Source organism: Microtus oregoni, unplaced genomic scaffold, assembly GCF_018167655.1.
Source record: "Microtus oregoni isolate MIOR12 unplaced genomic scaffold, Mior012 000021F_ref0000039, whole genome shotgun sequence".
Lineage (NCBI taxonomy): Eukaryota > Metazoa > Chordata > Mammalia > Rodentia > Cricetidae > Microtus > Microtus oregoni.
Genome location: NW_024543080.1, coordinates 38328696 through 38348883, shown reverse-complemented (window position 1 = coordinate 38348883; position 20188 = coordinate 38328696). Strand labels below are relative to the sequence as shown.

Below are 20188 nucleotides of genomic sequence, written 5' to 3'. Positions count from 1 at the left end.
GCATGACCCTTGGACACCATCCTGGTCTCATGTGGTGGCCCAGACCCTGGGTATATGCCCAGGCTTCAGTGGGAAGTCATAGGCATTGATGCAGATGTTGGCTTTGGTAGGACCACGGACCCAGACATGATCCTCAGCAGCAACTTGGCAGGGAAGTCACCATAGCCCCAGGTTATAGTGCAGACCACTCAGATTTGCATAACTCTAGCAGCAGCTTATCCCTCAGGCCCCAACATGGTCACAGGTGGCATTCCGGAACCCCGAGATTCTTGTGGCCTTTGCTGGCAACGTGAGCCATGGACCTCAACCCCAGACGTGATCCATGGCCACATCTCAGGCCCAGCTGACACCGTGGCCCCAGTGGCAGCACAGGGCACCTAGGCATTGCCCCTGCTGCAGGGTGGATTATTGTTTTTTTAATGAACACTATTTTTAGATAATTCTAGGAAAAGTCCATTTTTATGTATTTAGGTTTTACTTGGCTGTTTGTTTGTTTGTTTGTTTGTTTTGAGACAGGGTTTCTCTGTGTAGCCCTGGCTGTCCTGGAATTATCTCTGTAGACCAGGCTGGCCTCCAACTCAGAAGTCTGCTTGCCTGTGCCTCTGGAGTACTGAAATTAAAGGTGTGAGCCACCACCACCCAGCCTTGCTTAGCTTTCTTAAAAATGTTTATTTTATTGTTTTGGGAGTTTCTGGCACACCACAAACAACTCTAGGAGAGGTATTTTACACTTGGAACTAAGATTTTTTTGGCAACCTATGGCTTTTTGGAAGAATATTTTTATCTTATTTAGGGGAACTCCAGTTGAACTCTCTATGTGAAAAAATACATATGAAGTTTATAAAATAGTAGGTTTCCATATGACTTCAAACTTTCTCAGTGTTGTCATCATTCTCCCTGCCTCCTCCATGTCTTACCCTTTGTCCCACTTTGCCATTAAACCTTCCTATCCATTGTTTGCCCCTTTCCCTCTATATCATCAGTGTTCTATCACCCCATCTCCCTTTGGTTTATTAAGCACATGTTTAATATATATCCCTAAATTCATCTACATTTTCTCAATATTAACTATCACATCTCATCTATATGGAAATTAGTTTATTTCTGAAGCCATAGAACTTTCCTTTTCAGTTATTAGCACTCACACAGTGAAGAGAATTTCCTGGGACATTCTTTTTGATGTTATCCCATAAATGGAACAGTTGCTCTTTGTTCCAGCTGACTGGACTGTTTCCAAGACTGACTTCCTCTGCTCAGTGTATCATCATAGTTTTCAGCCTCAATTTTCTCTTTAGCTCTTGGACCTCTTCCAAGATGAGCAGTTTCTAAGCATCTTAGGTGTAGTGATCCCACTTCCCCCAAGGATTTTACTAGATTCTAAAGATATCAGTAAGGGTGACATGAGGATAGCTAGAAAAGCTACTTTAACTATACTGTACTTTACAAAAAGAAATTTGTAAAATAAGACACTAGTTGTAACAACAGAATAAAAATAATCTAAGGTGAATCTTTTAAATCAGTGCTTTTCAAGCAATTGATGTAGCACCCGATTTTTAATTTCCAGTCTCTTAATAACAGTTTATACAGCTAACACATTTGTCACATGTTTTGCTCAGATGCTTTGAAAGCATTATCTGATTACTTCTACAAAGGCTGCTAAGTAGCCACTCCCAGTCCCTGTACCTATAGTAGAGCAGCATGAGTAAAATGTCTCTAACTAGTCTGTTGAGGTCACTTTGAATAATGGTGTTGATCCTAAAAGCTGAGCATTGAAGCTTGGAAAAGTACATGATTTGCTTAATATTAATAACTTAAGTAGTTTAGTATAGGCTTATTCTATTCAAACCAAAATTTTGTCATGTCTGAGAAGAATATTACTAATAATGTATAAAAATAAGAACTTTACTTTTGGGGTTGAAGTCCCTGGGGACTTAGATTTTCTATATTTTGGATTTCTGAAACAGCTATGATCTACCTTTAGAATCAAGAAAAAAATCAATACATATAAAAGTAAGATATCAAAACAAGGAAAAAAGAAATGTACAACAGTGAAAAATGATAAAATTTTAAAGTAGTTAATTTTTTTTATATAATTAGAAATGGGTAATTTGGAGGAAGCTTGGGGAGCTAAAACCTGAAAAATGGTCAGAGCGTTGATGAATGGTTTATAGGTGTAATAGTCCCTGCTTTCTGTTTTTTGGACAGTAGGAAAGAAATATTACAGAGCTGGCTAATTTTTAGCAGAGATTAATTTTGATGGTTTTAAAATATTTTAAGGTATAATTTATAAGGCTATATACATGGGTTTATAAAATATGCTAGTTGTGACATCGTAGCCAGCTTTCCTTTCAGTGATGACTTAGATGGTAGAAAAACACAGGACTATGATAAAGTGACTGAGATTAGTGTTAGTTGTGGTTGGAAATACCTCGTCACTGTTTATGTGTCAGAATGTAATTCTGAGATGGTAACTAAACTGTGTGTTTGACTGTAGCCATGGCTCTGGTTGGACTCTCAATACTTGTTCATGTTTTAACCTTGGGCATGTTACTTAACCTCCGTCGGCATTGACTTCCCATTAATAAAATAGAATTAAAACAGTGCTTTCCTTCCAAGACCATCATGAAGTTTAGAAACAGTTATCTATATAGCTTTCTGTGTCTCTGTGTGTGCATATATAATCCTTCTCAGTAGAAATGTGGACTAATATCTACTGAGTAATGAGCTTTAAATAAAGACATATGTTGCCTCTGTTCTCATGATTAGAAGACATTTTATAAAATGTGTTTAACAACAATGAGAAAATGGCTTTAAAATACCAACAGGGGCTGGAGAGATGACTCAGAGGTTAAGATCACCGGTTGCTCTTTGAGAGGTCCTGAGTTCAATTCCCAGCAACCACATGGTGGCTCATAACCATCCATAATGAGATCTGGTGCTCTCTTCTGGCCTGCAGGCATACATGCTGGCAGAACACTGTATACAGAATTGATAAATAAATCTTAAAAAATAAAATATCAACAGTGTCATGGTTGGTATCTGAAAAAATCACACTTATTTTTGTTGTTTTGTTTCTAGTTTCTCAGGAGTAAAGGCTTTTATATATGTTTAACTTAACTGTTTTCTCTTTTATAGTTTATCAGAGAAGATATGAAATATAAAGATGCTACAAATAAACATAGTCATCTTCACAGAGAAGATAAGCACATAACTGTTGAGGATTTGTGGAAACAGTGGAAAACTTCAGAAGGTAAGACTGTGCAGTGGTCTGAAGTCTTAGCTTGTCTGTTTCTGCCCTACTTGGCACTGGTAGCCCTACTAATTGCATATATTTTAATAAAATACCATAAGATCATATTTCTATGAGAATATTTACATTAAAACTTTTCTTAGATCTATTAGGTTACAGGCTATTTTTAGATAATTTGATATCCTACCCTGGATTGAGCAAGATAATGTCTGTTTGAGCTCATTGTGTGAGGTCTTAAATGGTATTATAAATGTTTTATCAAATGAAAGAAAAAAGGATACTAAAGTTTTCTTTTTAGTTGTGAATAATGCCTTAATTTTTCAGGAGCCCAGGAATTTTAAGCTTTTCCTGAAGTCCTCTGTGAACCCTGCTAATGCTGTAGTTTACCTTGTACATTAAGGCTGTGCTCCCATACCTCCAGAGGAAACATCCTATGCATGCTGTTTCTTCAGTGAAGAAACACTTCTTCAGTGAAGTATAATTCATAAGTTAGGCACAGTAAGAGATTAACAGCAACAATAAGCAACACAGTAGAACAATGTATTGTAATAAATAACAATGTATTATAAATAAAAGTTCTTGATGTGGCCCTTTTTAGCTGTCGCAGAGCAGGTAACATATACTGTGCGGATACTCTAGACAAAGGAATAATTAATGTTCCTGACAGAAAAGTTCAATATTTTTTATACTACTTAGAACACTAATTTAACACTTAATGGGTTGTTGGTTTCTGGACTTTTCCATCAGTATTTTTCTCACTGAAATGAAATGTTGGTAACTGAAGCTACAAAGAAGTGAAACTATAGATGAAAGATTCCTAAAGTTGCAGGATAAAATTGAGTAATTTGAATTTTGTTCCTTTTCTGTTTCTAAGTTGTCTAGCTACTTTGTGGACAATAATTTTGAATAGCACAGAAAGCTAAAGTTCCTCGACTGAGACACTATGCTAGGAAGGTGCTAAAATTTAAGCAATTTCAATTCATTCAGTTTATTTTGTTTTTCAGTGTCAGTTAACCAAACTATTCCTTTTCTAGTATTCCTATTTTACAAATGCTAAACAGTTGTGTATGGCACATATTTTTCTCTAAAAGTTTGAATATTGAAACTAAGAAGCTGAACAGACTTTTATAAAAACATAAATAAATAAATTAGTAGTTGATTGTCAGTTATAACATCTAGAAAAGGCAAAATACAAAAGAGGGCGTGTAACTGGAGAACCGGCTAGGGACTCTCTGGAGGAAGGGCTATCTCACTCAGATGGAGTCTGCCAGGTCACACACTCTCCATGGCCAGTCATCACATAGGGAACCTTTTTTCTTGGGGGAAAATATTTTCAAGGCATAAAGGAGATGTCAAAAACGCCTTTGTCTGTATTTCTTACTTATTTTACTTATGCAGATTGTTGTAGGCTTGTAGCCTTGGTTTTTACAAACAGACAGCCTTGAAAGCCTTCCTATTAGAGGTCTACAATACAAAATAGGCCAAAGGAAAGATTTTGTGGTGGGAATTTCATTATAGCTGTGTCCTTTGCCAACTGTTCACCTAGCAGAGTAACTTACTTAAAATATAAATCAACACCATTAAGTGACTCAGAGAAAAAAAGCAACAAGAATCTTCACAAAGTACTGTAAGCCATGGTCTGCACTCAACCCAAGCTCCAGTCACGGTCCCTCTTTGTGCTTTTCTGTTGTCTGTCTCCTTCATTTCCCACTCCATCCTCACGAGATTGGCCATTTCCCTTCTCAGTGTGCAGATACCTAGCTCCAGTATCTCCTTCCTTAAAGTCCTTATTAAGGGCTAGTTTTTCCTTTTTGGTTTCCTGATACACATGATCCTTCATATCGTGTTTTTCCCGTCACTTACTATGTTCTCAAGTATTTCAGAATTACTTATTCATGACACCTGTTCCTTACCCACAAGATAAGGCTTAGAGAGAAGAGTCTGTTGTGTTTATTAATAAATCTCTCCATGAGGGAGACTCTGTCCTCAAAAGTCTTCTTGCTGCTCATCTAGTGACTTTGTTTTGAGTAGATCTTTTATGATCTGTGAGAATGTTTCTGGTTTGTTTTCTTGTAGTTTAAGACTTTTCCAAGGTTAATAGGCCATTAATCTTCTTTTTCTCTTATGCTTTCACTTCTGCCCTTATCTCCTTATTTTATATGTGATAGAAGGATGGTTTACTGTTAAGTCCAAATTGCTTTCCTGACCTCTCACCTCATTTGCTTAGGGGTAAAGGCCTAAGAGTGCTTGTCAAGTTCCTGCTAGCACACATGCCCAGAAGGAAGGAGAAAGGAAATGGTATGTGGAGGATGCAGGCAATATGACCTCACTAAAAAGTTTACAGAGGTAGGGTTGAGTCTCTCTACTCACAGTTATCAAAGAGTCAGGTAGAGCCGGGCGTTGTACATTAGAAATAATAAGTGAATACAACTTGGTGAAAGGGACTACCTTGTTAAGTTGGGTTGAGGTTGCCTAAAATGAAAGAGAAAGGCAAATCACAAAGATGAGAGCTGAAAGACATCCATGTCAGATGTGGTAGTGGCCAGGTGAGCAAAGAGAAAGAGGATCACAACTTGGTGTGTTGTTGGGGAATGGATATGTTTTGTATATTTTGCTACTACAAATGAAATGTTAACTTGTTTGAAAGTACCTCATGGCATAATGTATTGACACATCTCTAATTACCAGTCATACATAAGATAATGCATGTTACATGGGTTATCATATATTTTGTGCCAAGCAGGCATAATACCGGATATTCTGGGGATTAAAGTTAAATCAGACATGGGTCCAGGATGTCCCAAGCAAATTACTGAGTGCGGGGGGGGGGGATAGATTGAAATTATAGTATAAGGTGATAGGTCCAACAGTACAATTAAGGCTAGAGTATGGATGGAGCTGGTTCATAGACAGGAGTGACTAGCTCATTAGTAGGATTATTTGCAGAGGTGATCTTTAGAATAGACCTTGGAAATTGACTAGTAGGTCTTAGAAAGGAAGGCAGGTTATGTGAGAAGGGCAGTTGGGGGTGGATAGGATCAAGATATTCTGTGTACATATGAAATTGACAAAGAATAAAAAAGTGAAAAACAAAACTAAAAATAAAAGGAAAATTATAAAGTATACCACAAATGGTTCCATCCTTAATTATACTTGAATATTTTTTAAAATTAGAACTAAAGGTAGCATGCTACTGAAAGTATATGGGCTTCCAGGTCATATAATTTAAGAGATGACTCACAGGGCTAGAGAGATGGCTCAGTAGTTAAGAGCATTTACTGGCTGCGCTTCCAGAGGTCACAGGTTTGATTCCCAGTGCCCACAGCTTACAACGATCCATAATTCTAGTTCTTGGGGATCCAGTACCTTTTTCTGGCCTCTGAAAATACCTCGGAAACACATCTAATGCACAGACATTCATGCAGGCCAAACACCTGTACATATAAAATTAAAAAATTTTTTAATAAAAGCAATAAAAGTGGCTCTCTTATAGACTGTGAATCTTCTATAATGTAAATGTTTTCTGACACACCAGATGGTCTCTTAGCAAGTGCTGTCTCTGTAATATTTCTGTATAAACTCAAATGTTGAGCTATGCTTTTTTTTTTTTTTTTTTTTTTTTTTGAGAAGGGTTTCTCTGTTTAGCTTTGGAGCCTGTCATGGAACTTGCTCTGTAGACCAGGCTGGCCTTGACTTCACAGAGATCCACCTGCCTCTGTCTCCTGAGTGCTGCAATTAAAGGCCTGCACCACCACCTGGCTTAAAGGTTTTTAATAAGTTGAAAAGATATGTAAAAATTTAGAAAAGTTTAGCTTAAAGCAACTTAAATTATCCTTAATTCTGAAAGTGGAGAGATTTGGGCATTTATAATTGTTATTTTCTTTCTTTTTTTTAAATATTTATTTATTTGTTTGTTTGTTTGTTTATTATGTATACAATATTCTGTCTGTGTGTATGCCTGCAGGCCAGAAGAGGGCACCAGACCCCATTACAGGTGGTTGTGAGCCACCATGTGGTTGCTGGGAATTGAACTCGGGACCTTTGGAAGAGCAGGCAGTGCTCTTAACCTCTGAGTCATCTTTCCAGCCCCTATAATTGTTATTTTCTAGTGTAAATAAACTTAAACACAAAAATGATCTTGGGTATTTTCTTTCAGTTTACGACAGCAATTTTTTTGTAAGCATTACATAAAAGTAAAAAATTCTTGGCCATGGACCTTGAATTCTTAAAAATAAGACTCATTATAAATTATTATTCTGCATTGAACCTTTTTATGCAAAGGTTTTTCTTCTGGGTGTGTTAGTGTGGGTGAATTTCTAAATACTGATAAAAAGCTACTAGCCTTTTCTAGTTCTTCACTGTTGATTTTTACGTAGAGACTGAATTGGAAAACATAGATGGACTGAGTAAATACTGTTTGGCATTATTGTCAGAGCTACTCAAAACATAAAACTTGGAGATCCAGTAGCATTTTTGTGGTATCCAGCAACAGAATACTTTGTCTATTTGCAGTATGCAAGGCAGTTACTAGTAGGATCCAAGGAAGTGTCAAGCCATTTCTTCAAGGAGTGTTATCATTTTTCATAAACACAGATGAAAAGCTAGATAGCGATGTAAGAATGCTTGGTTATATACTACTTTAATGGTGGTGAAATAGGAGTTTAGTAATATGGATGGATTTATTCTAGGGGATGAATCAATATTGTGGAAGGTATACATTTTCTTAGACGTAAGAAAGGCAGGGATATACATGTTAGCACATTTAACATGAGTAAACAAGTCTTTTAAAATGCTGCATTTAGTTTTAAATTCTTTGAATAAGCATCATTTATTAGCCAGAGATATAATTTCTTTTACTGTATGTGATAGGTCACCAAATATTTCTGTATCTTAGTTCTGTAGTACAGGTGAATACTGTCAATTACATCTAGAAGGCAGAAGGTTGTTCAAAATCAGAGTTAAAGTGCTTCAAGCAGTGCTGAGCTCCAAACAAATGCTCATTAGATGTGTTTCTGTTATTGTTTCTGTGAGGAAAATGTGACCATAGTAAGTTAAACAATGGAGTGTCACACTAAGATTCTGCCCTTATTTATACCAGTGCCAATGAACCCAAAAGTTATTGTCGGAAGGAAGCTGTTGTTTGTATGTGGTCCAGTAGCAAAGATAAAGGTATTCTGGAGGATGGCATCACAGTTAAGAGTAGCAGGGTTTACTGTGTATGTTATATACAGCAGTTCATGTAACATTTTTGTTATCACCTCTAAATATTAGACATTATTGAAGCTCCCAAGAAAGCCTTGTAATAGACAAGAATTTATAGAAAGAGTCATCCAGACAAGAAGATTATTACCATTGTGTGGATAAAATGTGGGTTTGATTGGGAAGAGTGGATCATCATGGGTTCTACAAACGTTATTACAGGAGGACTTGGAAACTTTGCCCCCGTGTTTAGAGGGTATTTGGAGGGTTTTCTGTTTGTTTGCTTGCTTGCTTGCTTGCTTGCTTGTTTCTCATGATTAAACATACTGGCTTTGAGTCCATTAAACTAGCTCACACAGTGGAAGTATTTTGTAAGTGCTTATTAGGAGCAAGGCATTGTCCCAGACTAAGATACTCTGATGAAGAGTGCTTCTTCTTGACTTACACCTATCTGTGGCCTGTTAGAGGAGAAAGACCTACTGACAGGTACTTAAGGGATGTTCTGCAGTCGCCTGTTGAGAGCTGTGTGATAGATAGGAAGAGGCCTGCCAGCAGAGGTTAAGTAAGGTGAGTAGGGTGACATTTACCTTGTCACCCTTAACTGGACGTTTCTGCTGCATGAATAGTTCTGAGCTTATTAGTAATTAATACAGCATATTTAAGGAAATACAGTTCTTAGTAAGCTTTCTAGCTAATACTGCTTAACAGTTCAAGGTTTAATATTTTTGATCCTGTGTGCAATGCTGTTAGTTTTAGAAGCTGTTGTCAGCTTCAATATAAGTTTGGGTTTTCATTGCTCACCGAAAGCACCTTAGACAAGGAAGCCCTGTTCCCTGAGATGGAGTCTAGTTTCAGGATTGATAATGCCATCATTTATTTGTACTGCTAACAAAAGGTTCTTAATATTCAAAGCTGCTTCTGTGTAAAGAAAGGTGACACAAAGATATTCTGGTTCACTCTGTCAACCAACATTTAGGGGGATCAATATAGGTTTTAGTAGAAAAGTATTTCATAATCACTCTACATACCAGGCGAACATTTGTGTGTGCTGAATATGGGGAGCCAGGTCTCAGAGGACTGGGTCAGAGGATCACAGCTTCCAGGGTTGGATTATGACTGAGAGTTTAGATTAACATCAAACCAAAACAAGCAAAACAAATAATACAAAACCTTATACATCATGTAACATGTATCCTTTATTCTTTTATAATCATAATTTTCTTTTTATCATAAAATCCTGAATTCAGAGAACTCTCAACAATAAGTTTCTTATATTTCTTTATTTAGACAAGCTGTCACTATGTAGCCCAGGCTGGCCTTGGGTTTTCAGTTCCCCTGGTGCACCTCCCAAGCACTGGGATTACAGGTGTGTGACACCATGCCTAACTTTGATTTGCCTTGATCACCATCCTATGTTAGCATTAGTTCTTGTGTTTCTTCATTCCAGAACTTTCTGTCAGGCTTGTTCTGATTTATTATTTTTCATATTTCCTATTTCTCTTGACATGCCTTCTTTTACTTCGTGGCATTGGAGTTTGGGACACTTGCCAGACTAAATACCTTTTTAACTTGTAAAATATACATAACTTTGATGCAATTATAGTCTCTAATAAGTTATAGAGACCCCGCTCAGAAGGTAAGAGACCTACTGTCACATCTCTACTCCTGAAAGTTGACCATTTTTTTTTTTATTTTTTGTAGTACATGAAGTAAATGTGTTTTGAGGCTCATACTTCTTATGAAACTTAACAAGTTTTCTGGTATAAAATTCATAGAATGAAGGCCAGGTGGTGGTGCATGCTCTTAATCCCAGCACTCGGGAGGCAGAGGCAGGCAGATCTCAGTGAGTTCAAGGCCAGCCTGGTCTACAAAACAAGTTCCAGGACAGCCAGAACTGTTACACAGAGAAACCCTGTCTCAAAACACAAAACAAAACAAAAAATGAAACACCAAAGACAGGGGGGAGGGTCTTCATTGCATGAAGACTTATGCAGTCAAGAAGTGTTATTTTCTGATTGTTTGTGACTTGTCCTTTCTCTAGTTCTTTATGCTTGAGTGGGCCTACATTTTTCTGCATTCATAAATGCGAGGCTTGCAGAACAGAAAGAGAACCCTTTGAAGAAGGTAAAAATGAGGATTGTCCATTTCACTGTTGGTGATGGATTACTTAGAAAACAGCAGTTTTTGAGCATCATATTTTTGTTTGCTTTCTTTTTACCATTTCCCCAGCAGTTGGGAATCAGTTGCATATGGATATGTGTTGAATTTTGTCTCATCAGTCCTTGGTTTGGAAAGGGGATAGGTAGGAGGGACTGTGAGTATAATCTTTTCTTGTTTTGCTTTGTTTTCTCTCTCTCCCCCTCCCTCCCTCCCTCCCTCCCTCCCTGAGAAACCTTTCGCTGTAGTTTTTGAGCCTGTCCTGAAACTAGCTCTGTTGACTGGACTGGTCTTGAACTCACAGAGATCCGCCTGCCTCTGCCTTTCAAGTGCTGGGATTAAAGGTGTGTGTCACCATGCCTGGCTGAGACTGTGAATATAGTTCTGATGTTCAGATATGTGTTATTGACAGAAATTCGCTATATTAAATTCTACTTTACATGGAATAAATATTATTATTTTTAAATAGACAATATAAAACAATAGTGTTCTCATCAAATACACTTAAGAAAGCATTTTCTTTCCAAGGAGGTCTTACGCTTGAGTCCTCTCCCAATTCAGCTGACTATTATTATCTTTAAAATCAACTAGAATAAACACAATATAAATTGGAAATGTAATGAAAAATTTGAGAATATTAGCCAAGGTTTTCAACTTATACGTGATCTCATTGTCTCATTTCTGAAAATGGGGTAAATTACATAGTACACACACACACACACACACACACACACACACACGTTGTCTATCTTTTTCATTTAGTTCCATGTCATAAAGATCAAGTTTTACTGGCCAAAAGACCATTAAGTAGGCATTTCTTTCTCTTTGCTGCATCATGACTAATACAATATTAAAACTAATGGAGCATTAGATATTTTAGATTTCAAGTCTCTTCTTCAGTTAGATATTCACTGCAATTATCAGTATGCAATTAAGAATCTGGATTAGTTTGACAAAATGAAGAATTGTCAATACCTCTTGAAAGAAGTTCAGTTTTTACTTCCACCATCAACTCTTTTTTGTTTTTATGCAGTAAGTTAAATGTTATCTTATTGCTTTTAAGTGCTCAACATAATAGACTTATCACTTAACAGAAATGGAAGTGTACTTCTATTTATGCCAGCACACAAAGGCTCAGGCTGGAGGATCACAAATTCAAGGTCTGTGTGGGCCACAGAATACATTCAGTTTACCAATACCAGATCTCAAAATGAAAAGCACAAAGAAGCTGGATATTTCAGTGGTAAAGCATCTGATCTCATGTGGAATGCCCTTAGTAATCCCTAGAACCATTTTGTGTGTGTGTGTGTGTTGGGGGGGTTAGGGTTTGAGGGTGACATAGGAATTGGCAGTTCATTGAAAGAAAGGGAAGAAGAGACAGCCTTAGGGAATACTGGCGGGAATGCAAGGTCTGACTAATGAAATGAGTAGTGGCCTTAAGAGGGACACAAGGCAAATCAGAAAGGGAAGGTGGGCTGGAAACATGGCTTAGCCCACAAAGGATATGGCCTACAACCAAAAGTACAGAAAGGATGGTGCCATCCATATTTAGAGAGGGGAATGTTTTCAGGAAGTAGCTGTAGACGTTGGCAGGATAGTCTACCATGCTACAAAGTTCTCGTTAAGAGTCCCAGTGAAAAATCTGCCCCCTTGTTCTTAATAAAAAGCATGATGTTACTCCAGCATGGATTTTGTGTTTATCACGTAAGCCTTGTGACTAATTATGTTTTTGTTTACTTGTATTAGCTATCATTAAGGATCTCGTGTATTTTCACATGTTCTTAACTCAGCTTCCTTTTGATTTCTGGCTCAGTGATAACATACATCTTTTATTTTCTTTATACTGCATGAATCTTTGTGAAAAATTTCTTTTCTCCTCTCTCTCTCCCTATAGTGGGAGATAGAGAAAGACCAAAAAAGTGGTTAGTATTATAGTTGGATGTAAAGAAATACTGTATAAAAAAATCCAAACCAAAATCTTAGATTTGGTAAGGAGCAGATCATTAACTTTGAAGGAATTGATTTAGGCATTGGTATGGTAAGTGGAGCCACATATGCATGCAAACCTGCAAGAGAAGATTCAAATGTAATAATTGATACATGAGTGGATAAAGCATGGAATATAATTCAGTGAATTATTTATTCAAGCTTTAAAGGAAGAAAATTCTGACAATACGTTCAATATGGATGATTCTTGATGATACAATTCTAAGTGAAATAAATATGCCTAACAATGCAAATAAATATTATATAATTTTGAAGATGTGAAATGCTTGGTCAAAAATCACAATGATAGAAGAATTGGTAGAAGTGAGAGTAGGGAATTATTACATAATTGATACATACTAATTTCAGTTTCACAGGATGAAAGGTTTCTAAAATTGGATTTTGGTGATAGCAGCACAATAAAATGGACTTAACTTTGCTTGATTATTCTCGTAAAAAGGGTAAAGATAGTAAATTCTATGTTACGTATTTTGTCATAAGAAAAAACCATCAAAGAGAGTGAGATAAGTAGGAATGGTGATTAACACCTTATTAAAGAGATAGTCACTGGGCTTTGGTGGCACACGCCTTTAATCCCAGCACATGGGAGGCAGAGGCAGGCAGATCTCTGTGAGTTCGAGGCCAGCCTGGTCTGCAGAGTGAGTCCCTGTCTTGAAAAACAAAGAAACAAATCAAGAAAAAAATAAAGGAGAGGGTAGAAGTAGTTGATATGAAAGGGAATTAAATGGTAGTTGCAAATGGGCAGTATGATTAAGCAAAAAGGTTTTTCTTGGGAACAAGTAGATATGATTGTATTTAAAACAGGGAAGCACTTGACAGAAGCACAAAAAAAATTCATCACAGCTAGTCATTTTTGAATAGCCATGTATGAGAGGTTGTCTACCTCTATCTTCACATTTAACAACCGTATCTATTTCTTTTAGGAATAATTGTATTCTGAGTTTGAGCTGGGTGGTGGTGGCACAGAGTTCAAGGTCAACCTGGTTTACAGATTGAGTTTCAGGACACCCAGAACTGTACAAACCCTGTCTCAAAAAAAAAAAAAAAAAAAAAAGGTGGTGGTGGTACACACCTTTAATCCCAGCTCAAGAGGCAGAGGCAGGCAGATCTCTGTGAGTTTGAGGCCACCTGATCTACAAAATGAGTTACAGGACAGTCAGGATTGTTACACAAAGAAACCCTGCCTTGAAAAATCAAAAAGGAAAAAAAAGTGACTCCAGGCCTGATCACCATTTTCAAATCTTTCTTCGAATTCATTGCTCGTTGGAGATTAGAACAACAATCCTTGTTAAGCAATGACCTTAACTTTTTGGAAGACATTGGAGATAATAGGAGAAAAGAGGTGAGGAGGAAAAAGGTCCAAGAAATTCTTTACTCTATAAATTGCCTTATGTATTTGTTTAGTTTCTCAATTATATATTGTAAGCTTATAAAATGCTAACATCATTCTTTTACATGTTTTAACCAATACCAAATATTTTGTGGCCGAATTTAATGGTAGTGCTACTCTAGCTCTCCCACGGTGAATAATAATAGGTTTCTGTATATTGTACCAGCTGTATTCCACTGATCTAGAGCCTGTGGCCTTAGCAAAGGTAAGCTCATTCCACATTGGAGTGTGAGATAGTTGAAGATTTATCTGCTTTGGTAGTTGTCTGAATTCATATAGTCTGTTTTTAAGAGGCATGCTTAATTGCATGGATTTGACTATGACATTAGACTAAATTCTTTTTTTGAAGTATAAGTGAAAACTTTGAAAGAGAGTAGGTTAAGTTAGTCTATTTTAAGGCTAGGTCTAGATTCTTTGAATAATTTTTAGAAATATCCCCCCCCCAATGTAATCTCTCTAGCTTCTAAGAAAATTTGTATAATGTTTGACACTGGAGGCTGATTTCATCACAGAACTAAATGCTAATTCCTGTGCATAACTGATTGTTAGCCATGCTTCATGGTAGTATTCAGGCATCTAGACTGGCCTGACTTTGGGGTGTACACCCTTAGCTGTAGCCACTAAGAGCTCCTCCTGTACACATTCTCTTTTAAAAAGGCCCTGCCCACCTCCCATCAATCTCTCTTTCTCTGTCTCCGTCTGTCTGTATTTCTGTCTCTTTCTCTTCCTTTCCTTTTCTCCCCTCCCTTCTCCTCCTCTCTTATCTTCTGTTACTCCTATCCCCAGAGACCAATCTCCCCTCTTCTCTTCCCCCTTTTCCCATTCACTTCCCCCAAAGTTTCATGGCGTCTTTCTCTTGTGCAACACTTTTTTCTAAATTATAACACTTCATTGACTGGTTTGAAATTGCAGTATAATATATTTTCCTTCTTTTCTCTTTTTGCTGTAGAACTTTAAACTCTGAACACTTTATTTTAGTAAGTTTGTTTCTTCTCTTCTTCCTCCTCCTCCTCCCCTTTCTTTCCTTTCTTTTTCTTATTTTCTTTCTTTTTTCTGTTTTCACATGTAGACTTAATGTAATGAATACTTTTTAGTAAGGAAATAGATCATTAACAGTTTCCTTCATTGCAAGGGTCAAAGGAGAGATTCACTTCCTTCCTTCCTTCCTTCAGTCAGTTACCAATAATTACCTAGTTATTTCTGTGAGGCATGCATTATTCTAGACATTCAATAAAGTAGATATGCTACCCTCATGGAATCAATAATTTCAGGGAGAGAATGAACACATTTGAATATCCATGTGCGTATAGGTACATTTACAATCATACAACTGCTGGTACAGTTACGTGATAAAACTGACAGGGTAACAAAGTAGCCAGTGATCAGGGAGGACAAGAGCTGTTTAAATAATATAGCTATTATTTATTAAATAATCTAGGCTGTGTGTGTGTGTGTGTGTGTGTGTGTGTGTGTGTGTGTGTGTGGACTGCCCATGCACATAAAAGCTTAAGGTTGATGGTGGAAATCTTTTCCACTTGTTCTTCCACTTTATTCTTTGAGGCATGGTCTCTGAATCAGAGGTGAAGCTAGCTGATGTCTGTAGTCTTGCTAGCTGGCTTGCTCTTGGCCTTCTGAGGCTGAAATTACAGGGAGGTAGACGCACTTCCCCCGGCTTTTCCTTGGGTTCTGGGGTTCTCTTACTTACAAAGCAAGTGCTTTAATGCTAAGCCATCTTTCCAGTCTTGTCTAGAAGTTTGGACAAAGTATTTTCGTCATTCTTTTGGAAAGATTATTATAGTTCCTGTGTGGATATGGAGTCAAAAGCAAAACTTGAGAGCTTCTATTGAGGCTCTTAAGCAGAGGTGGATGATCTGGTGAGGACAAGGTGTCAGGGAGGTCAGTTGTTTTTCAAATATAGAAGAATGACTGGCAGTATTTACTGTGGAGTCAGATTCTGGATAATTGATGCAGAATGAGAATGAGAATAAAGGTTTTGTGTTTCTGTGGTGTTACAATTTGGGAGGATTTGAATGATTAGGAAAAATACTGATTGAGTGGTTTTTAATGATGCAATGAGATGGAGGACTAAGGGCTATGAGGTCAAGAAACAGTAAGATTTGAGAGAGAACACTGAGAAGTGTCTAAAGAGAAAGAAAGCCACAGAATGTGAGGGTCTAGAAACCTCTGGAAGAACATGCCTTAAGAATGAGTACAGAATCCAGAGAGGAGTTCAAGCCACAGGACAGCAGGCTTCTTAAGGTTAGACTGACGTAGAGCTCATTAGTGCTCTTTATAGACACAGGTTTCATGCTGGTGGCCAAGTAAACATGGGGTGGATTAAACAGAAAGCGAAGGCAGTCAATACTGTTGACTTCCTGAGGGAGGCATACAAATGAGTCTCTGATACCAGAAGGCAGACACGAGATGAAGAAAGTTATTTTGTGGGCTTGAAATGACCTAGCTGGATGTGTCACAACACCTGTAACTCCAGCTCCAAGGAATCCAGCCCCCTTCTAGCCTCTGCGATTCACACTCGCATGCTCAGACTCACACATTCCCGTAAAGAAAAAGCTTTTTAAAAAGTTACTGTATTTTAAAGGATATGAAGTTTCTAGTGTTTTCAGCAGTAATTGATATGGAGGAAGACTGAACTATCACAATTGAAAAGCGACCCTTACAGAGCTGGAAAGTGCAAGCATATAATTAGACTTCTCATGTTGGTCTCACTATTTCCCTCCCCACTTGAGATAAGGTTTCTCTGTGTAGCCCTGGCTGTTCTAGAACTCACTCTGTAGACCAGGCTGACCTGAAACTCGGAGATCCGCTTACCCCTGCCTCCTGAGTGTTGGGATTAAAGTTGTGGTTTCACTGTCTGATGAGTCAGGATTTGATTTGCTGTTTCCTAGAGTGTAGTTCTTGGGCTCTGTAGGCTTGCTTTTTCAAGGATGATGACCAAAGGGAAGAAGGCATCTTCCTTGCCTGTGCTAATTAGAAAATGCCAGGAAGTCAAATCCAAACCTATCATGGTTACATCCATGGTAGGTCTTATGGTTACTTCTCCCTTCTTTCATTCTCTCAGCTGATCAGAAGGAGAAAATGGAGTACCTAGCAGCACCCAGACCGTGCAGCCCAGTTAACAAGAGCAGCTAGACTGAGAAGAGCAGACAAGGACAGTCTTAGAGGCTTCTTGAGGGTGACTGGAGGGTGGGATCTGGCACCATAAATCATATGATATAACAATAAACAAACAAGTAAATAATGTAATATTTTATTAAATTTCATTTTTTCAAAATGGGCTAATGTAGTTCCGTAAACTGAAAAACAAACAAACAAAGCCTACCTACCAATAGTTTTCCTAGGTACTGTCTGGTACTTTGTACTGTAACAGATCAAAATTGACTGAGTTTGCTTAAGTTCACTGGACGTGTTTAAATAATGAAAAACTTTCTTTTGAGAGAGAAGAGGTTTTACTGCGAGATAGTCGGGCTTTCCTTGTCATAGCTTCCTGCATCAGATTTACAGGCATATGCCACTTCCCTTAGTATCACTGCAGAAGGGAAAATGTACAATGGAGATGGCATAAAATTTAGGGACACTGTGTACACTGATTTAGTTTGGAAATCTTGACAGAGAGGTGCCTCCCAATATTTGTACATTGGAAGGATAGATTTTTTCATAACACCTAAACATTCATAGAATACCAGTTGTTATTTATCACACTTCAATCATTACCAAGATGCCAAGACTGTTAGGATTTTTATAGTGTCATGTCTTTATTTGTATGAGAATTGGATCTGGCTGGGTTACTGTTGAATTTTCCCAGTGAGGCTCCTTCAGGATAGACAGTGGACACTAGTCAGTGAATACACCTGAAATTTACAAAGCCATCCAAAGGGTTGTCTAGAATGAAATGAACTGAATGAAATTTATGCTCTGGCAATGCTAAAGCATGCATGGGCAGCCCATATATGTTCTGCTGAACTTGTCCACATTGGGTTTCCGGGTCTAAGTTGATGAGGATGACTGACCAGGTCTTTTCCTCAAGAGGGCACCAGATCTCATTACAGAGGGTTGTGAGTCACCATGTGGGGGAATTGAACTCAGGACCTTTGGAAGAGCAGGCAGTACTCTTAACCGTTGAGCCATCTAGTGTTCATAAAATATCCAAAGGTAACATCTATCACATCAAGGGGAAGCAATACTTTTCTGTTCCATGTTACTATGAAATAATAGTTCGCATAGTTTTTAATTGGCTTTCTTCACTTGGTATAGTCTAGTGAGAGATCTGGTTAGTATTTTTTCAAAAACCAGTTCAACACCATTATAAAAAAGTCATTTTTTATATTAATAGGAAGCAAGGATCAGCATTCTCTGAAAAAAATGGTATTATGCAGTATTTAAAGTAGTAGTTTTTGTTCAGGCTGAATGCATAAAACATAGGCCTTTGTCTAGATTATAAAAATTTATTTTACAAGTAAATCTGTTAGGTAGGACGTAGAGATAAATTTTAGTTTGCTGATAGTTCCATTGCAAGAAGTAATTCCTAGATAATAAAGTGTTTTACTTGCATGAACTGTTGAATACAAGAAGGACTAGTTTATAATTAAATAGGACTTTGAATTATATTTCATTAGATCATATTAATTCATCTCCAACACTTTCAACAACGAGAGCAGATTGCTTTCTTCTCCATTGGCACAGCCAGAGGTCTGCAAAAAAAGAGAAAATAAAATTTCTAGAGCTAGTCACAAGACGACTAAGCAGTACAGTATAGATTGGGAATCAGTGAGCAACCAATTAGAACAGTATGAAATAGGCAGAAAGATTGTTTTCAGCTCTAATGCATAAAGTTGAAAGTAAATACGAGATGTTTTAGTAATTTTAACCGCATGTAATCACTATGTTCCTAAAAAGACTTTTTAAATTACAGATAATTCCTCACTGCAAAGTCATGAATCAGCCTTTCTTTAAACTGCAGTTAAAACTCTCAGCTGCTTTTATAGTAATTATTGTTTTTATATAAATACCATAAACCTATAGTACAAGATTTCCAGTATTATGTATTTTCATCTTACATCTTCTCAACTTACTTCTAAATGAATGCTAATGTTAGACTTACTGTAGGTTTTGAGACTTTTCACCTTTTCATTACTAATTATAGATGTTCCTCCTTTCCTAAATAGACAAGATCAATATCCCAAAGTGAGGAGAGCCTTGGGTTTGCTTCTTGTATTCAGATCTCCATATAATGTTCTCTAGAACTGTGATTTAGGGTGATTAAATTAATTACTGGGTTCTCTTTGTTCCCATATGTAAAACGCAATCGTTCACCTAGACAGCTGAACTGAGGGCCAGTGAGAACATTATTTGCGTGCTAATCAGAGCCCTGTGTTTGTTATTCTCATTGTCAGTGTTAAAGTGCTGGCTGGGCGTGGTGGCATATGCCTTAATCCCAGCACTTCAGAAACTAGAGCAGACAGATCTCTATGCATTATAGGCCAGCTTGTTCTATATAGGGAGTTCCAGAACAGCTAAACAAATAAAAACAAAGACTAGTTAATGTACTGGCTTCATGAAAATCACTAATTGCACAATTAATAGACTTTTTAAAATCTACATAAGAAAATTTTTGTTTTTAAATTTTGTTTCATAATTGAAATAAATCAAATTTAGAGAAATTGCCAGAACCAGAAAAAATTCCTTTTGCTGTTTGTCCAGATAACCCCATTGCCCATCCCAGTTTTGACATTTGTCCTAATAATGACTTATAGCTGAAAAGTGTGGGATTATGTATGATGCCCAGTGTGTTCCTAATTTAGGAACAAAAACTGCTACAAAATGGTTTTTTCATTGCTTTTTTTGTGGCATATGTGTCAGAATTACTGAAGGTAGTGTCTGCTGCATTTCTGGAAGTGGACTTTGATCTCTTTTTTATGACATTTTTGTTTTTGCTTGACACAGGGTTTCATGTAATCCATGCCTGCATCACACTGGCTGTGTAGTTCAGGTGTATAGCCACACTCAGTTTTGTACAGTGCTGGGTGTTGAACTCAGGGCTTTGTGTGTACTGCCTAAGAACTCTGCCCACTGAGCTGTGCCCCAGCCCCTTTTTCTGAGGCTATCAGTTGAAAACTGTGTAAAAATATCATATTCCTCATATAATTTTCTCCCACTGTTTTAGTGTC

At 37.4% G+C, this 20188-nt stretch overlaps 1 protein-coding gene across 2 annotated transcripts in view; it reads left to right on the top strand.

Moving 5' to 3' along the window:
* Positions 1-20188, top strand: part of Stim2 (stromal interaction molecule 2) — a 127315-nt gene that overhangs the window by 69881 nt on the left and 37246 nt on the right. For both annotated transcript variants that reach the window (XM_041671467.1, XM_041671469.1), the window contains exon 3: positions 3136-3250. In XM_041671467.1, coding sequence (XP_041527401.1) covers positions 3136-3250 — 115 coding nt within the window. The remainder of the gene's footprint in view (positions 1-3135; positions 3251-20188) is intronic.